Source organism: Clarias gariepinus, chromosome 23 (genome assembly GCF_024256425.1).
Source record: "Clarias gariepinus isolate MV-2021 ecotype Netherlands chromosome 23, CGAR_prim_01v2, whole genome shotgun sequence".
Classification (NCBI taxonomy): domain Eukaryota; kingdom Metazoa; phylum Chordata; class Actinopteri; order Siluriformes; family Clariidae; genus Clarias; species Clarias gariepinus.
Window position 1 is genome coordinate 570,001 of NC_071122.1, and position 20,860 is coordinate 590,860.

At 43.8% G+C, this 20,860-nt stretch overlaps 1 protein-coding gene across 3 annotated transcripts in view; it reads right to left on the reverse strand.

Moving 5' to 3' along the window:
* Positions 1-10,218: 10,218 nt before the first annotated feature.
* Positions 10,219-20,860, reverse strand: part of LOC128511096 (golgin subfamily A member 6-like protein 4) — a 235,883-nt gene continuing 225,241 nt past the window's right edge. For 2 of the 3 annotated variants that reach the window (XM_053483749.1, XM_053483748.1), the window contains exons 9-12: positions 12,228-12,269; positions 12,077-12,118; positions 10,560-10,603; positions 10,219-10,465 (exon numbers count right to left, since the gene is read on the reverse strand). In XM_053483749.1, coding sequence (XP_053339724.1) covers positions 10,450-10,465; positions 10,560-10,603; positions 12,077-12,118; positions 12,228-12,269 — 144 coding nt within the window. In that variant the 3' untranslated portion in view covers positions 10,219-10,449. Of the gene's footprint in view, positions 10,480-10,559; positions 10,604-12,076; positions 12,119-12,227; positions 12,270-20,860 lie in introns of all 3 variants that reach the window. The other variant, XM_053483750.1, reaches the window with a different exon arrangement.

Consider the following 20,860-nt stretch of genomic DNA (forward strand, 5'->3'; position numbering starts at 1 on the left):
ACAGAAATTAAGCCAAAAACCATTAAAGTGGGCAATACTAAGTATCCATATGATTCAATAACTTGTTTAGCAGCAACAACTTTACGCTATCATTACCTGTAAGTCTTCATCAGTCTCTCACATCGCTGTGGAGGAATTTTGGCCCATTTTTCTTTACAATACAGTTCATTTAGCCTTTTAGGCATTGGTTTAAGCACAGCTCTCTTAACTGGTATGCAGTCTGGACTTTGACTAGGCCATTACAATACCTCGATTCTTTTTATTTTAAGCCGTTCTGATGTAGATTTACTGGTGTGCTTCGGATCATTATCCTGTTGGATATCAACCAAGCTTTAGCTGTCAGACGGTTGGCCTCACATTTACCTTTAGAATACTCCATAGGGCCGACTCAATGACTGCAAGATGGACACATCCTGTGGCTGCAAAACAAACCCAAATCATCAACCCTCCACTGCCATGCTTGAGAGGATACAAGTTGTTTCTGCTGAAATGGTGAGTTTGGCTTTTGCCAAATATGATGCTGGACATCAAGGCCAAACAATTCCACTTTGGACTTATCTGATCAGCACAGATTTGCAAACTACAGTCATACTTCCATGTTCTTCGACTCCAAGATGGCGCCGGTGAGGTCGGCTGCCGTCACGACTGCTCCGACCACCTTTTCTTTGTTTTTGTTCTCCAAGTTAGTTTACAGCGTTTTAAAACCAGTTAAATTACCACCATGGAGTACATTAGTTATGATAGAGACACTCTTGTTTCTATTGGTATACAATGTACTCACAATTCGACGTTTTTAACTCCGGATCCGAGCTGGCTGAGTGAGATCCTGAGGGACAACAAAGGACGCGACGCGAAGCGGCGGCCCCGAGGGAAACGAGCCGGCATCAGGAACAGGCTGAGAGCCCGTGCACACCGCACACCGCACACCTCTGCCTAGCATCCTGCTCGCCAATGTCCAGTCACTGGAGAACAAGCTTGATGACCTCAGGGCCAGAATAAAGTTCCAGAGAGACATTCGGGACTGCAATCTCCTCTGCTTCACCGAGACATGGCTGAACCCAGCGGTGCCGGACCACGCCATCCGGCCGAGTTCTTCTCGGTTCACCGCATGGACAGGACACGGGACTCGGGGAAGTCAAGGGGAGGCGGCGTGTGTTTAATGGTGAACAGCAGCTGGTGCAACAGCGCGAGCGTTGTTCCTCTCACACGCTCCTGCACACCAAACCTGGAACTACTGTCCATCATGTGTTGTCCTTTTTATCTACCTCGGGAGTTTACATCGGTCATAATCAGCGCCGTTTATATTCCACCACAAGCGGACACGGACACTGCCTTATGCGAGCTGCATGAGGCACTCACACAGCACCAGACACAACACCGGGACGCTGCGCTTATTGTGGCGGGGGACTTTAATAGTGCCAACCTCAAACGCGCAGCGCCGAACTTTTATCAGCACATCACCTGGCCCACCAGGGGCGAAAGGACACTGGATCACTGTTATACAACTGTCAAGGAGGGTTACAAGGCACAATCTTGTCCACCGTTTGGTAAATCCGACCACGCGGCCATCTTCCTCATGCCAAAATACAAACAAAGGCTGAAACAGGAAGTTCCGGTTCAGAGGGAGATCGCGCACTGGACGGATCAATCGGTGGCCGCGTTACAGGACGCACTCGATGACGCAGCCTGGGACATGTTTAGAAACAGCTCCGATGACGTCAGCGTGTTTACGGAAGCGGTTGTGGGATTTATCAGGAAACTAGCGGATGATACAGTGGAAAAAAAAGACTATTAAAACGTTTCCCAACCAGAAGCCGTGGGTGGATAAAACCATCCGCGACGCTCTGAGATCTCGCACCGCTGCCTACAACACGGGACTCGCGTCGGGGGACATGGAACCATACAAGGCTGCGTCATACAACGTCCGGAAGGCAGTGAAAGAGGCGAAGCAGCGCTACGGGAGGAAACTAGAGTCACAACTCCAACAGAGTGAGTCTAGGAGCCTGTAGCAGGGATTAAGGACAATAACGGATTATAAAGCACCAACAACCGGTATGGAAAGCAGCAGGACCAGACGGCATCTCAGGCCGTATCCTCAGAGCCTGCGCAGACCAGCTAGCACCTGTGTTCACTGAGATATTCAACATCTCTTTATCTCAGTCGGTGATCCCCACATGCTTCAAGGAGTCCATCATTGTTCCTGTCCCAAAGAAACCACATCCTGCTTCTCTCAATGACTATCGCCCTGTAGCGCTCACCTCAGTAGTGATGAAGTGCTTTGAATGCCTGGTCAGAGACTTCATCATTTCTTCACTACCAGACACACTGGACCCACTACAGTTTGCATACCGTCCAAACCGTTCCACGGACGATGCAATCTCACATCTCCTCCACACATCTCTTACTCACCTGGACACTCGGAGGGGGAATTATGTAAAAATGCTCTTCATCGACTACAGCTCTGCATTTAATACCATAATTCCTTCCACACTTACCACCAAGCTGGAGCACCTGGGACTCAGCTCATCCATGTGCCAGTGGATCTCCAATTTTCTGACTGGCAGACCACAAGCAGTAAGGATGGGCGGACACGTCTCAGCCTCCATCACTCTCAGCACAGGAGCCCCCCAGGGTTGTGTTCTGAGCCCCCTGCTGTACTCTCTGTACACTTATGACTGCGTGGCCACTACCAACTCCACCACCGTCATCAAGTTTGCTGACGACACTGTCGTGGTGGGCCTGATCACCAACAACGATGAGACGGCCTACCTGAAGGAGGTTGGAAATCTGGAGAACTGGTGCCAGAGAAACAATCTCCTCCTGAACGTCAGCAAGACAAAGGAGCTGATAGTGGACTTTAGTACAAAGCAGGTGAGGAACTACCAGACCCCCATCATCAACAGGAGCCCAGTGGAGGGAGTGGACAGCTTCAAATACCTCGGTGTTCACATCAGGCAGGACCAAACTCATCAGTAATGATTGCAGCATTAGAAACTTTGCTCACCTTGTGTTCATTTAAATATCTAGCTACTGCAGAAGAAACACAGTGCTTAAACTCCTCCAAAAGCACCAATTCTCTTAATTGCTCTTTAGTTGTAATTTTCATTGAAGTACACCATCGATCAAATAAACTTTCCTTTTCCCTTGCAAATTCAACATAAGTGCAGTGGTCATTTTTACTAAGATTTCTGAATTTTTGGCGATATACTTCAGGGACAAGTTCATAGGCATGCAATACAACAGACTTCACAGTATGATACTCACCACTCTGTTCCAGAGCGAGAGCAGAATAAACTTTACTGTTACAGTGTGTTTTTACAGGAAAAGCTCAAAGTCCAAAACTTCTTGGGCCATTTTAAAGATAAAGCAACTCGTTCAAAGTAATCAAAATATTTCTCTACTTCCCTTTCAAAAAAAGGCGGAACTAATCGAATATTTCGGTGAATATCAAACACAGGTTCGCCTAATTCGGCCGGCTGCTCTAGTACCGGAGGTACATTAACTCGTGAAGCATCCATTTTCTTTGCTTCTAACTCCAACTCCTTTAACTGAAACGCTCTCTTCCTGTTCTCTCTTCAACTCAAGTTCCAATTTTCGTACAGACAACTGTTGTTTTAATTTCTTAGCCACAAATTTTCTTTCCACCTCTCTCTCTCTCTCATAGAGCAATTCTCACGCTCAGCACGGATTTTTGCCGCATCCAAAAACAACTGTTTCTCTTGCAGTGACATATCTCTAAATTTTAATTCACTTTCAACATCAATACCACAAGGGGAAAGCACAAAAGATTCACTGGGAGCAATAGACTCCGTTCTTACCTCTAAGACGCCTCTATCCACCAGTGATCGCTTCACAGTTGTCACAAGTGTCATGCACACTCGGAACGCGACCGGCACTAGGACCCGGAAGTTAAGCGGTCGCAAACCAGGAAGTATAAAAGAGGTAAACAAACCATAGCACCTCGCTCAGTCATTGAGTTTTGCCGATGCCACGTCGGATTCCTGCTTCTAACTGTGAGTACTCACCTTTTTGGTTTCAATTCCTGATCGAGTGTGTATTTATAGGACGCGGGTTAGATTGTGTCTTTCCCTTACTCCCCATCTGTGAGAGTCCTTAGACTAAAAGCGTGATTATCCTGCCTACTCGTGTTTCATCCGCGTTTGGGTTTACCATTCACGCTACAAAGGGCTAACCGCTAAAGCTACGTCTTCTGGTCATCTCAGGTTAGTTCTTGACAGAATGACTGAGCCTTCCGCGGTGAACCCAGCGGATTACGCGCACCTCTGCGATGTGGTTGATCAGCATGCCAAGCTCATCAACACGCTAACCGGGGAGATCGCTAATCTGCGCCGGGACCTCCAAGACGTCGCGGCCTTGCGCCGCGAGGTCGCGGAGCTCCGGCGGGAGAACGCGGATCTCCGGGCGGCTGTGGATAGCGCGGCTAGCCGGTCTCCCGTCGCGGCGGCCGCGGCGCCACACCAACCCCCCCCCCCCCCTCCTTCTGATGTATTTTTGGCACTTCCGGATAAATGGGACGGCACGGACGGGAAGTGTAATGTGTTTCTAACAGCGCTTGATTTGGTGTTTGAGTTCAATGCCACCAGGTACTCCACCGATCGGCTACGCATCGCGCTTCTGGTCTCGTTGCTATCCGGGCAGGCAGCTGAGTGGGCCACGGCAGTTCTCCGGGCGGATTCAGACACCGCGCACTCATATAACGAGTTCACCCGCCAACTCAGACTCACCTTCGAACACCCAGCGGGCGAGGTGGAGACCGACACCAAGCTCTACCATCTGCGGCAGGGAGGATCGTCCGTGAGCCGGTACGCTGCTGAGTTCCGGACCCTCGCTGTGCAGACCGACTGGGGAGATGCCGCGCTCCGGACATCCTTCTACGAGGGACTGGCTCCACGTATCAAAGACGAGCTCGCCGGGCGAGAGCTTCCTGCTACCCTGGAGGGGATGATCCAGCTCTCCCTCCGTATCGATCAACGCATCCTCTCTCGCCCGAAGCCAGCCCCTAGGACCCTGCCGCCTGCACCTACCTTCTCCTACACCACGCCACGACCACCTACTGCTTTCACCACCTCCACTACTGGACCTATCGGATCTCCACCTCCTGCCGTGGTTGACACCGGAGCCGGGGAACCCATGCAATTAGGACGCGCCTCCCTGACCGTGGCGGAACGCGAACGACGGTATCGAGAGGGGCTGTGTGCCTACTGTGGGTCGGCGGCGCACCACCGAGCTACTTGTCCAATTCGCCCGGGAAACGCGCAGCCCCGGTGAGTGGAAGGAGAGACTCACCGGGCCCCCTCCACCTCTCCTCCACAATCGACGCCACCATCTCACGTTTCACGGTTCAGGTAAACCTCCAAATTGGCCACAAACGAGTTCGAAGCGCCGCGTTCATCGACTCCGGTGCCGCGGGTAACTTCATTGACTCTAATTATGCCAAAGATTTGGGGGTGAGGACTGAGGCGTTATCCCAGCCGGTAAACATCACTTCGGTCGACGGTCGGCCCTTATCATCCAGCCCTATCACCCATCAGACCCAACCCATCACGCTCGCCATAGACCAACACCAGGAGCAGATCCAATTTCACCTTACCACCATCTCATCACCGCCCATCATCCTCGGCTATCCCTGGCTGTTACAGCATGACCCGATCATTTCGTGGACCCGGAACCGGATTCTCCAGTGGGGGCCGACCTGCACCGAACTCTGCCTACAGGCACGTGTTCCAGGGAGTCCGAGGCCCCCGACGTCGACACCAACGCCATCCCTATCGCCTATCGAGACCTGGCTGAAGTTTTTTGTAAGAAACGCGCCACCCATCTCCCGCCTCATCGCCCTTACGACCTGGCGATAGAACTTCAGCCGGGCTCCGTCCCTCCCCGCGGCCATCTCTATTCGCTATCCACCTCGGAGACGCAGGCGATGGAGGAATACGTCACCAACGCCCTCCGTCAGGGAACCATCCGGCCATCCACCTCGCCTGCCGCCGCGGGGTTCTTCTTCGTCAAGAAGAAAGGGGGCGAACTTCGCCCATGTGTCGACTATCGGGGGCTAAACAACATCACCATTAAGAACAGACATCCACTACCACTCACCAACTCAGCCCTGGACGCCCTTTCTGGTGCCACCATATTCACCAAGTTGGACCTCCGGAGCGCCTACAACTTGGTGCGCATCAGAGAGGGTGATGAGTGGAAGACGGCATTCATCACACCCACCGGACATTATGAGAGCCTGGTCATACCATTTGGACTCTGCAACGCACCCTCGGCCTTCCAACAATTCATAAATGACGTCCTCCGAGACATGCTGGGCCGATGGGTGTTCGTCTACCTGGACGACATCCTCATCTACTCCCGCCACCTGGAAGAACATATCCAACACGTACGTGCTGTTTTAAAGAGATTGCTCGCTCACCAACTGTACTGCAAGCTGGAAAAATGTGCTTTTCACCAGCACTCCACCACGTTCCTGGGTTTTGTCATCTCGCCCCAGGGTGTGGCCATGGACCCGCAGAAGCTAGAAGCTGTACGTCACTGGCCCTTACCCAGGACACTCAAACAGCTTCAGCGGTTTCTCGGGTTTGCGAACTTCTATCGTCGCTTTATCCGGGGCTACAGTACAGTTGCAGCACCATTGACCACATTGACCAGGCCCTCACCTCACCCATTTCAGCTCAATCCCACCGCCATCTCAGCCTTCAAGGAACTCTGCCATCGTTTCACCACCGCCCCGATTCTTCTTCATCCGGATGCCAATAAACCCTTCGTTGTGGAGGTGGACGCGTCGGATGTGGGCGCCGGTGCGGTTCTCTCCCAGCGAGGTCCAGACCAGAAACTGCACCCTTGCAGTTTCTTCTCCAAAAAATTTGACCCCACTCAGCAGCGATACGGGGTAGGGGACCGCGAGCTGTTGGGCATAAAGTGGGCTTTGGAGGAATGGCGTCACTGGCTCCAGGGCGCCAGTGAGCCATTCATCGTCTGGACCAATCACCAAAACCTGATCACCATCAAGAACCTTAAGCAGCTCAATCCACGACAGGCACGGTGGGCACTATTTTTCGAACAATATAATTTCCATCTTTCTTACCGTCCGGGGTCGAAGAACACCAAAGCCGACGCCCTATCACGCCAGTATGAGGACGACCTCCCCCGGACGGAACCCGTGCCTGTCATCCACCCATCCCGAATCCTCGCACCCCTCCACTGGGATTTGGAGACCAGGGTCCGCCAGGCACAGGCGGCGGAGACCGAACCGGCAGGTGTGCCGCCTGGACGACTCTACGTACCCCAACAGCTGCGAGCGGAGGTTCTCCAATGGGGGCATTCGTCCACCATCGCCGGACATTCTGGGGCGCGACGAACCTTATCATTTATCCAACGAGCGTTCTGGTGGCCCTCCTTGAGGAGAGACGTCCGCGAGTTCGTTCAGGCGTGCCCGGTGTGCGCCAGGGCAAAAGACACAAACCAACCAACTCCAGGAGAACTCCAACCACTCCCAGTTCCTCGACGGCCCTGGACGCACATCGCCCTGGATTTCATCACGGGCCTGCCGGTTTCAGAGGGTAAGGACACCATTTTAACCATCGTTGATCGGTTCTCCAAGGCCGTGCACCTGGTGGCCCTAGCCGGACTCCCATCAGCTAAAGACACCGCAGAATTGATTTTGGAACACGTAGTCCGACTGCATGGGTTCCCAAAGGACATCGTCTCGGACAGAGGGCCCCAGTTCACAGCCCGGTTCTGGAAGGCCTTCTGCCGTCTGATCAATTCCACCTGTAGTCTGTCGTCCGGTTACCATCCCCAGACTAATGGTCAGACGGAACGGACCAACCAACAACTGGAGCGCTACCTGAGATGTTTCGTGTCCGATCGCCAGCGCTCCTGGGCCCGCTACCTCAAATGGGCCGAACTGTCCCACAACCTACACGTCTCCTCAGCCACCAACCTAAGCCCATTTGAGGTGTGCCATGGTTTCCATCCTCCCATGTTCGACCATCAAGAACCGGAGGTTGACGTACCATCGGCCCAACAGTTGGTCCGTAGGTGTCGGCAGATATGGAATCAAGCGAATCGCGCCATCCAGCGAGCCAACACCAGCTACGTCGCCCAGCATCGCCGCCGACACCCACCGGGACGGTTGTACCACGTAGGTGACAAGGTATGGCTATCAACTAAAAACCTCCATCTGCACACCGAATCAAGAAAACTATCACCAAGGTTCATCGGACCATACCGCATCACGTTACGGATTAACCCTGTCACCTACCGGCTCCAGCTGCCTGCGGCGCTCCGGATCCACCCAGTCTTCCATACATCACAGCTAAAACCCTTCATCACTTCACCTCTGGTTCCACCCACCCCCCCTGCTCCTCCTCCCCGAATCATTGACGGCGGTCCCGCTTACACCGTGCGACGAATCCTCGATTCGCGACCTCGGGGCAGGGGCACCCAGTACCTGGTCGATTGGGAAGGCTACGGCCCCGAGGAGCGATCTTGGGTCCCAGCACGGTTCATCCTCGATCCTGAGCTCATCCGGGACTACCGTCACAGGGTATCCTCCACCTCAGGACCGTCTGGAGCCGGTCCTGGACAGGGGGGTACTGTCATGCACACTCGGAACGCGACCGGCACTAGGACCCGGAAGTTAAGCGGTCGCAAACCAGGAAGTATAAAAGAGGTAAACAAACCATAGCACCTCGCTCAGTCATTGAGTTTTGCCGATGCCACGTCGGATTCCTGCTTCTAACTGTGAGTACTCACCTTTTTGGTTTCAATTCCTGATCGAGTGTGTATTTATAGGACGCGGGTTAGATTGTGTCTTTCCCTTACTCCCCATCTGTGAGAGTCCTTAGACTAAAAGCGTGATTATCCTGCCTACTCGTGTTTCATCCGCGTTTGGGTTTACCATTCACGCTACAAAGGGCTAACCGCTAAAGCTACGTCTTCTGGTCATCTCAGGTTAGTTCTTGACAACAAGCGTGTCCTTTAACTTTTTGTCTTGCGTAGTAAGGTTGATACTAAAGCGCTCAGCGATTTGTATTAATTGCTCCTTTGTACACCGCTCAAGGAAAGATTTCGAGGAGCAGGCAAAGAAATCTTTGAGTACCGAAGACATTTTCAAACTAACATCCACCTCAACACAAACAAACAATCCTCTACCGCACTTGCAACAGATTTAATGGAACTTCAACTCCCATAAGCCACTGCTTCAACGAGAGAACTACAAAAATACGTCACCTATTTATTCCCAAAAACTTCAAAGACTTCCCACAAGTCAAGACACACTGTATGTATGTATAAAAGAGAAGAACGCACTAAAAATACAAACGCAATTATTTGCAGGTTCACCTAAACTCATAAGCGCCAGCTCTTATCTAAAAAAAAAACCACTAACTAATATCTACCTAATCTTCGAAGGTGTACCGGGCTCGAGGCGACTTTAAACGCTAAACTCAGTGACAATCGGTCTTTTAGACCAAAAGTCCGAAAGTGTACCCCCGCCAGAGAACTAGGTCTCCATCAAGTGCAAGCTGTTTATTTAACCCACTCACAGGACCAAGTTTAAGATCTGTTTACGTGTGAGAATTTCATCCAACTTGTGACCAACACCTCACTGAACGCATTGACTTGTATATACTAATCTTTCTAAAGCATACTAACCTTCGATTGACCCTTCGTCAACTATGTTGTTTGGAACTGTACACAGAAATACTCACCTCCATAAACAAACAGCTGACCTCACGACCCCCATTAGTGTGTTATTTAATGCATTAAAAAAAGGAAACCATGTTCTCACTCTACTCCTCCTAGTCACTCACTGGAGAGCATTTAGCAACCTTTAAAAAAAATTAGATTAGCACACTGTTGAACTCTTACATAGAGACCATCCCAAAATAGTAACTTATGTGCTTCTCTTTACTTCCACCTCTATTCATATTGCTTATTTTTCTCACATCAATTTTTCTTCAAAATCTTCTTTAAGGCAAATTTACAGTTGTGTGTGGAGTACAATCTTTTGTATGAACTGCCATCGTACCAAACAAAATTATACCATACATGGATGATGCAAAAAAATTAAATAAAACATCTAGAATGGTGTGCTGCAATCAATAATCACATAGCTTTAAAGTGATGTACACAGTGGTCATACAGTACCTGATAAAATAACCACTCAAAGAACTCACAAAACAGCTAAGGTAAACAGCTTGTGTAAATTTATTCATATGGCACACTAGCAAAACAATTATTTTTTTCCCCCTCCATAGACAAATAATGCCTTCACACACGCACACACACAAAATACTCAAAAGGTAACTAGAAAACATCTGGCAGAAAAGAGCCATTTATTGAAAGTGGGCAGACGCAATCGCGAAGGCTCATCAGCTCCTGCCACATTGATTGGTACAGCTGGTTGTGGTACCTGGTTCTTCATGAACGATCCACCCTAATCACAAGAACCTAAATATACAGAGTCGAGGTATAAATAAGAATGAAGTTCACAAGAACAAATGTAGAATATCCTGTAAGAACACTCTTACCCTGCGAGTGGTGCCATGAGGACTGAAGGAACTTCCTGCTGGGCCTGAACAAAAGAAACCCATTATGGTTAAACACATGTATTAAAAAAAAAAAAAAAAAAAAAAAAAACTGCTAACACACATGCTAGAAGCTAAACATACAGTTTCCTAAACATGCTAGAAGCTAAACACAAGTAACTATACACCAACACTCGAAAAACACAAAATAGTACTTACAAAAAACCCTTAAAACAAACAACACTTTATGAGACCGAATCAGTTCCACTAAATACACTGAACATGAAAAATTACCATAATCTAGAGCCTTCTTGAATTAACAGAACAAAACTTAAATCAACATACAAATAAAATTTAAAACAAAACAAAACTGCACCCATACTGACAGTAAAACACAAACAATGCTCGACCCAGTGTCCCAGAATAATTAGCTATTTATAGGTGATCTAATGAACTACTTCGGTTCAGTTGAGCACCCACATCACCTGACCGAGGTGCCTTCTGGGAAACTGAGTCTGCCAACAAAACTACAAAGACACATACACCACAGTGACCTCTAGTGGTGGTCCCTTATAGTAGTAAATTACTGCATACAGTATATAATTTTTTTTACCTTTATGCTATGTATAAAAAAACTATAGTGTGTTGCATTTATGAAATCAATGAACTGCTACAGAGAAAACAACATTTTATTTCTGCATTCAACAAAAACATTTTGAACTCCGAAAAATAGACGCTGGGTTGAAGGTTACATTCAAACTAAATACTCAGTCCTCCTCGTATTTATGTCGTCATCTTTTTATCGTGTGTACTGGCGCATGCAGTCAGCTGTCGACCTGAATGAAATAAGACTGTTTATATAAAGCGCGTGCCGGCGGATGTCGCACATTGGCGGTTGTGCCACATATTTTGATAAAAAAATAAAAAAATAAATAAATCATGTTTTATTTAAATGTTCTAAGATTATGGAAGTATAACAATGCCAAAACAGTGTACTTTAAAGTGTACCCTTCCTGCTTCCTGGGCAGCCCACTTCTCAGGGAACTACTTGCCGATGGGAATATGCAGCACTCCTGACTACCAGGCTGGGTTGCCAGTTGCACAATAAATGGTGTTTCGCGGTGTTACAATTCCCTCTCCACCATAAACACTTTATTCAAAGCAAAGCCAGTGGGCTCTTTCATTCAAACGCGAAAGTAGTGGGTTTCCTTCCCCTGCTCTCGGTAATGTGCAGTTACAAGATCACCATGATCGTCATATTAAGAAAAATAACAAATAAAATTAATTTAAATTAAACACTCATTATTTATTTCCCGAAGCCACAAGGAGCCGCAGCAGAAGGATTAAAGAGCCACATGCGGAAATATTTTACATATTAATAGTGAAATATTTTACATGTTTAATGACACACAATTAACTGTAAATCCCTGTCCATATAATAGAAAGTTTACTGTTAATAAAGATTTTACTGCTAAATAAACTGAATTTTAATGAATTTATTGTAAATTAAGTAAAGTTACCTCCTTCTGGAGCTCCTCTAGCTCCTGCTGCTGCCTGGTGTTCTTAAAAACATAAAAAGTAAATTAATTTGACTATTTATGTAACACTGTGTTGTTTTACTGCTAAATTAAACTGATTTTAATGAATTTATTGTAAATTAAGTAAAGTTACCTGATTCTGGAGCTGTTTATTGTCCTGCTGCAGCTTGATGTTCTTAAAAACATAAAAAGTTAATTAATTTGACTATTTATGTAACACTGTGTGTGTGCGTTGGTGCGGCCGGACTGTAAGGACAAAATACCTGAATACATACCGACACTATGAGGACACACGGTAACTATAAGGACATGGCCGATGTCCTTATAATTCTGGCAACGTAGAGCGGTTTATTCATGTTCCCTGAACTCCCTCCCGCTTTTTGGGAAAATGTCCCATTATTTCCGCCCACCCGTTTTTTTTTGTATCAGCGTATGACCCCGGTGTATGACGCGCCTCCATCGGCAACTTGGCGCTACTGCAGCTTCATTTCCGCCGCGTTTCATTGGTCGAGCTGCGGAATACTCGTCGGCGATTGGCTGCTTTTCATGTCCGTCAAAGTCAGAGCGCTTCCTGAATGTGCGGAGCTCATTGGTCGGGCTGCGCGGAATGCTCGTCAGCGATTGGGTGCTTTGGATGTCCGTCAAAGACCATACGGACTTGATGTGCGGTGGAGAGTTTAGTAATTAAGCTAAATTAACTTAATTGGAGCGAGATTTTCCTCTGTAATAACGACAGAAGAGTTTCATCTGCTCATACTGAAGGTAAGAACATTTTGTTTTTAACTTTATGGCAGTGTGAGTCAGTCTGGATAGTTTTAAACTGTGTGTATGATGATTAATCAGGCTGATATCTATTAGGAACGCCATTAGCGTCTTCCACACCTCCATTAGTGGCTCCAACACACTTATATTATCTGCCACGTGCGAGTCAATTAGAATAATTTGTATTAATTAACTTTTTGGTACCTATGAAATTCAAAAGTAGTTCATAGACATGTTTAATAACATGTGAACCATCATGTAGTGATGAATGCTTGAGTAAATAAATTTAGTGATAAATAGTTTGTATGGACAATTTAAACACTTTCATACTGCTTTAAATATCATGATGTAATAGGGTTTAGTGGATGTTCATATAATATGTAATATTTTTACATCTTTGTCCAACTAATATAATGATTACACTCTCTCTACACACTCTCATATATATATATATATATATATATATATATATATATATATATATACAGTATATGAGAGAGAGTGTGTAATCATTATATTAGTTGGACAAAGATGTAGAAATATTACAAGTATATTATATAACTATTTATATGTAAAATTGTGTAATTAGAGAGTCTTCACTACAGTCTGATAATATGAATATATGTTCAATTATAAATACTTATTGAAACTAAATTTATGAAGACATACTACTTATGTTCGCTAAACTTTCAGTCAACATGGTAAGAAAAAGGAGAATAAAACCTGAAGAGGATGCAAAAGAACACACATTGTCAGGCAAAGACAAGGCCTTCATTGAGGGACGAGAAATTAACACATTTAAAGGTGAGTTACAGGATGCATCACAATAGTGCTTATACATTTACACATCTTAGTCTGGGGTGAGCCACATTTTTGTATAATCTTTGAAGAGCCAAACATTAAAAAAAAATTAATGTGAGGTCACAGAAAAAAGTGTAATCAAAGCCATAGTGGTGAAAACTGATGCTTGACTTCCACAGTTACGGCACCTCGTATTACATTCCACATTTTTACAGAATTAAACTCTTTGAAAGTATAAGTAAATTCTACAATAGTGTTTTATTTTGTCCTTTTAGGGAGAGGTGTGTTTGCACTTGAACACATTGAACAGACCACCTTTGTTGTTGAATATCGTGGGATTCTCTCTCAAAGTAAACATGTTAAAGACATTAATAGTAACTACTTGTTCGATTTCACATGGAATGGAAAATGGTATTGGTAAGTTGGCTGGTTTTTGTTTCTGTAATGTTTAATACCTTTCTGTCTTTTAAGTTTTATTTTTTTTTTACAGCATAGATGCTTCCGAGGAAGATGGAACGCTTGGCAGACTGGTGAATGATGATCACAGAAATCTAAACTGCAAAGTAAAGGCGATAATAGGAAGGTCACACCTGTGCCTGTTTAGTATAAGAGATATCTTTCCAGATGAAGAGGTTACATACAACTATTGAGATTCCTCTTGGCCATGGCGTTCAAGGGTCTGTAATGTCTTTTTTTTTAAATTATTATTAAAAGTCAACCATGTTGCATTTTGTTACGCATTTATTTGTGGATTTTCTGGCATGTACACAACAGAGCTAAAGTGAGAGAAGAGATTTACATTTTATTTATACTTGTATAAACTAGAATTACTTGTGGTGGTCACTTCCATCCATCCATTATCTTGTGGTGGCCACTTGGCAAGCATTATTTCCTAATTGTGATAGTGTTTCTTATTACATTCACAGTTGCTGTGTGAAGACACATCGGTGAGAGAGACTGAAGGTTGTGTTGATGCTTCCACCTCAGGGAAAAAGGTAAGTGAGCATATTTTTCTTTTTGAAACACTTTTCAATGTAGACCAAAACACCACTTTTCTATCAAATGTGTAAAAATATGACGGTCCTCATAGGTCAAAACTGTCCTTACATTTCATGTTAGATTCACGCCCATCCCCCGATACACATGTGATGGATGAACAGAGAGAACTACATTTAACCCCAAGTTTGAGACGTCACAACCCCTCTACATTGAAAAGTGTTTCAAAAAGAAAAATATGCTCACTTACCTTTCAGAGAACTTCTCTGTTCATCCATCACATGTGTATCGGGGGATGGGCGTGAATCTAACATGAAATGTAAGGACAGTTTTGACCTATGAGGACCGTCATATTTTTACACATTTGATAGAAAAGTGGTGTTTTGGTCTACATTGAAAAGTGTTTCAAAAAGAAAAATATGCTCACTTACCTTTTTCCCTGAGGTGGAAGCATCAACACAACCTTCAGTCTCTCTCACCGATGTGTCTTCACACAGCAACTGTGAATGTAATAAGAAACACTATCACAATTAGGAAATAATGCTTGCCAAGTGGCCACCACAAGATAATGGATGGAAGTGGGCACCACAAGTAATTCTAGTGCTCAGTATGACCCACCAATACTAATAATTGAGCAAACTTATGATACATGATGTACAAGCAAGTGGAAATTAATGCAATAAAAGCATGAGGTTGGCAACTTCAAATTCAGTTATTCAATTCAATTCAATTTTATTTGTATAGCGCTTTTAGCAATTGTCATTGTCCCAAAGCAGCTTTACACAATCAAAAGAATTATTTAAGTTTGTATGGAATTTAAATGTGTATGAATCAAAATGGTCAGTTTGTCCCTGATGAAAAAGCCGAGGGTGACAGTGGCAAGGAAAAACTCCCTGAGATGGTAATAGGAAGAAACCTTGAGAGGAACCAGACTCAACAGGGAACCCATTCTCATTTGGGTGAAACAGAAAGCAGTAAATGATCTGCATTTATACAGTGTGTTAGGTGGAAGGCAGTTTAGCTATAATAGCTGATGTTAATTGATGTTAATATGGAGTCCAGGTAGTTATTGAAGACTCAGTTATCATCTGTGCATTTTGGTACAACATACAGTTGTGTTCAAAATAATAGCAGTGTGTTGAAAAAAGTGAGTAAAGCTCCCTATCCATATAATAACTTTTTATTTAAATCACATAAATGCATTGGACACCCTGCACATTCTATTCTGAATCACAACATGAAAAAAAATGTAATAAATGTATCATTAGTTTACAGAAAGTGAACAACAAATATCAGTCTGTTCAAAAAAATAGCAGTGCCATCACTCATCTTTATAAAGTGATGAATTTACCGTTTAAACAAAAATGCTTGAAGTTTAATCTTTCTTGTGCATCTCTGAACTAATATTTAGTTGTATAACCTGCTTTCTGAAAACTGCTTCACATCTGTGACATCTGTACTACACGCCACAATTCCCCTGCATTTCTTGGTTTTGCCTCAGAAACAGCATTTTAAATGTCAGGCCACAACTTTTCTGTTGGATTAGGGTCTGGGGATCGGGCTGCCACTCCATAATGTTAATCTTGTTGGTCTGGAACCAAGATACCATGATCCCTGAAATGTGATAAATACTGTAGGCCCAACACCATAGTACGAGAAACATCCCCATATCATGATGCTTGTGCCTTCATGCTGCACTGTCTTCACAATGTACTGTGGCTTGAATTCAGTGTTTGGGGGCCTGACGAACTGTCTGCGGCCTTTAGACCCAAAAACAACAATCTTGCTTTCATCAGTCCACAAAATCTTGCGCCGTTTCTCTTTAGGCCAGTCAATGTGTTCTTTGGCGAACTGTAACCTCTTCAGCATGTGTCTTTTTTTCAACATTGGGACTTTGCAGGGGCTTCTTGCTGATAGCTTGACTTCACATAGCCGTCTTCTAATAGTAACAGTACTAACAGGTAACTTTAAATGTTCTTTGAGTCGATTTTGTTATTCTTCAATCCATTCGAATAGTAGTTTTGCATTTTCTTCCACATCTTTCTGGTTTTGGTCTCCATTTTAAAGCTTAAAAATGATTTGGTATCATTTTAGCAGAGCAGCCGATAATTTTCTGCACCTCTTTGTATGTTTTCCATCTCTAATCAACTTTTGAATCAACATACGCTGTTCCTCTGAACGATGTCTGGACAACCCGTTTTACTCAGATTTTCAGAGAGAAACGCACAGAATAATCAGAATAATTTACCTCTCTAATTGAACGCCACACCGCTATTATTTTTGTCCAATGCATTTATGTGATTTAAATTAAAAGTTATTATATGGATAGGGAGCTTTACTCACTTTTTTCAACACACTGCTATTATTTTGAACACAACTGTAGCAAAGTATGAACAGCTTGTAGTGGTGCGATTCCTTACAACAGGTCCCATAAATATCATGTATTAGGTCTGTAGGTGGACAATAGTTGGCCTTCTGTGGCTACTTGAATGGATTTAGATACAGAAGCATCTACACTACGAAAGCAGTCTGATCTAATGTACGTTTTATTTCTTCTGGAAGTGGTGAAAAATGGACAAGTTCAAAGCATTTAGAACCTATTGACACCTGTATTTAATGTCATCCACTTCTGATGGGATTGACAAATACATACCTAAATACTGAGTGCAACTGGAGGCTAAAAAGCGAAGACTTGACCAAACCACCACTTTTCTATCAAATGTGTAAAAATATGATGGTCCTCATAGGTCAAAACTGTGAAAAGTGTAAATGGGTTCTAAATGCTTTGAACTTGTCCATTTTCCACCACTTCCAGAAGAAATAAAACGTACATTAGATCAGACTGCTTTCGTAGTGTAGATGCTTCTGTATCTAAATCCATTCAAGTAGCCACAGAAGACCAACTATTGTCCACCTACAGACCTAATACGTGATCTTTATGGGACCTGTTGTAAGGAATCGTACCACTACAAGCTGTTCATTCTTTGCTACAGTTGTACCAAAATGCACAGATAACAACTGAATTTGAAGTTGCCAACCTTATGCTTTTATTGCATTGATTTCTACTTGTTTGTACATCATGTATCATAAGTTTGCTCATTAATTGCTTCTTGAAACACTTTGTTGTAGCCCCGTTTACACTGCAGATCTCGATGCCTAATTCTGATTTGTTGCCTATATCTGATTTTTTTTGACCGTCTGTTTACACGTTCTTTCAACTATGACCCATATCCAATACACTCGCCATACCATCTAAAACATTGCGCATACTTAAAGGGAGGTTCTTGCGCTACACACTAGATGAGGGAAGGCGAAATATGCTTGATACTAGCTTTACGATATATGCAAAGTTCGCGAAACGTCACCATGGTTTTAAAATGGTGGAGGACATTGCTTCATTCACCAAATACTGATTTCTATAGTTCGATTGCTTTAGTCCGCACCAGTCAGAAAAATATTACAATGTAGTAAACAGACGTGGGTACGGTTTGCTTTCACATATGCAGAGTTCTAAACGAACCAAAATAGACCGCGAAGCCCATCCGCACCGGAACAGACTATTTTCAGAAAATTGCGCCACTTTCAATAATCATGGAAAAACAGATTTGCTTTGCGCTCATAGCGCTGATCTTCGCTCTTCTACATTGTACGTGCAAATCATTATTTTCAGATAATCAATTCCGAGCACGATTCACGGCTGCGACTCCAAACCAGCTTCCTGGTTTATTAATCTCGCCGACGGCGCGTTGCCCGCCATTTCACGGAGAAGAGACGTGCCCTCCTCCTGAATGATTATTTTATTAGCCGGCGATCTTCCTGCAGATCCATCAGGTAATCCGTTGGCCTATCAAAACAGCCCAGCCACACATTTTTCATCTTTAATGTGAATACAGAGAGGCAAAATTTTTTCGGCTCTCCATGTTTCTCCGCGGTTTGATTTCATCGCGAGTCGATAGCTTGAAAATTTTAATGGAGTCAACAGGAAGTGAAAAGAATTTTACCCACAACTCCGTATCTCTTATACCCAAAGTGCATTAAACTATACCATTTCGTCAGATTTGGTTTGGTTGCTTTCACACCAGACGAACCGAACCAAAGTAGAGCGGATAAAACGGTCCGAGACCACCCCTTCAGGCAGGTCTCGGATCGATTGATTTGGTGCGCACCAAAGTACCGAGATTGCATTCACATCAACGCAAACGAACCGAACCAAGGGACCAAACACGTTTGTTGCGCACCAAATGCTGTAGGTGTGAAAGCACCCTTAATGTTATTTAGCCTAAATAAGCATTAACACAAGTCGGAGGGCTTTTTCCTCTTTCATGTTACCTGCGATGTTATCATTCCACACGCGCTTCCACCAGAGAATAACATTGTCATTAAACCGCAAAGAAGTCGCAGTTTATATCTGATTTATTTCCACATACGAAGGAGACCTGAAACCGATCTCGAAATATTGGTATGCATGTTTTTCCTGTTTACATGAACATAGAACATATCTGGTATGTGTCACATGAGCAAAAAATTGGAATTGGGTCACATTTAACTGACAGTGTAAACGTAGCTGTAGAGGGGTTGTGACGTCTCAAACTTGGGGTTAAATGTAGTTCTCTCTGTTCATCCATCACGTGTAAAAATATGACTGTCCTCATAGACCGAAACTGTCCTTACATTTCATGTTAGATTCATGCCCATCCCCCGATACACATTTGTTGGTAGATGTGGTGTACACCTAATAGGTATACTTTTTAGTATTGAATTTAATGAAACAATAACTGCAGTAATTTTCAAGGACAGTCCAAGAATTTTTTTTGTCCTCAGCTAGAGTTGATGTGTTTGTGCTTGCTAAGAGTTACTTTTTACTTGTTAAGAGTTTACATTTTAAGTGCCTTCGAGGGGGTTGGGGTAGCTTTAAAGAATAAACAAATATATACATTTATTTTAATTTGTTATAGTCGGGTGATGCAGTTAAATGCTTTTAGTGTTTTTTTTTTTTTATTTATTTTTTTATAACAGCAGATCCTTTATTTTCAGGCACCATTTAAAGGCTATTCAAAGACAGTTGCCAGTAAAGGATTTTCAGCTTTGTCTGGAAATGAAATAGTAAGTTGCATGTTATAATGTAACAGTCATGTGATTATTTTTTTTTTCATTCATTCATTTCTTGGACTGTATAAAAACATGCCACAAAATTGTTTTATGTACAAAATGTTAAGATTTAATAAAATAAATGTTAATAATCAAATTATTTTTGCCATTTACAGTGCCACCATGAAGTTCACAGTGCTACTGTGTGCACTAGACCTGTGTCAGGTCTAAAATGGCTTTGTTTAAGTTGTAAATGTACGTAAGTACCATATATCTCAAATATATGGTTGAACATGTATTTGTGTGTGTTCTTGACCCTTTTGAAAATCAAATGGATTTGTCGTATTTCCTGCTTTCTGTTCTAAAAGAAATACATGGTAATTTTTTTTTCAGTATGTTCAAGATCATGGCACAAAACTTCCTTCATGAAGAATATGAAAATGGTATAGTAATCACTTTTTTTTTTCTTTTTCTTTTTTTACCTTTAACCTATTAACATTTTAGAGGTAGAATAAAACCTGCTAGACTACAAGTACAGTATTTCTGACACAGAATTTAATATAATTATTGAATTATCATCACCATTATTATTATTAGTATTATTATTATTATTACTGATTTTTTTGTTTTTTAACCAAAGGTTGAATTTTCGAGTTTTAAAGAAACCAGCTTTGATGAACAGTATTCTTCTTGCCCTGAATGTTTAAACAACAAATCCTCTGATGACTTCATTCTGGACTCTCAACAAAACAGCGATTGTCTTGACAGACAGACTGTCATCACTCAGAAACTACCATCTCACAAGAACACACCATGGGAGTCCAATATGGCAAAGAATGTTCCACAACTCACTCACACTTCATCCACAAAGTGCTCAGCAACCAGCTTCTTTAGAAGACAAGACTGCATTAGGATTTTTGCAAGTCAGTGTGGTGCAAAGAACCCTGAATATCTCCGATCTACACAACTTCATAAGCAGGTGGCAACAATGTCCCAGATTCTCAATCTTAAGGATAATGAACTAGCCAACTTTTTGGGCCATGACATTCGGGTCCATGGAGACTATTATCGGTTGCCAGATGCAACTACAGAAATTGCAAAAATCTCAAAGCTGCTCCT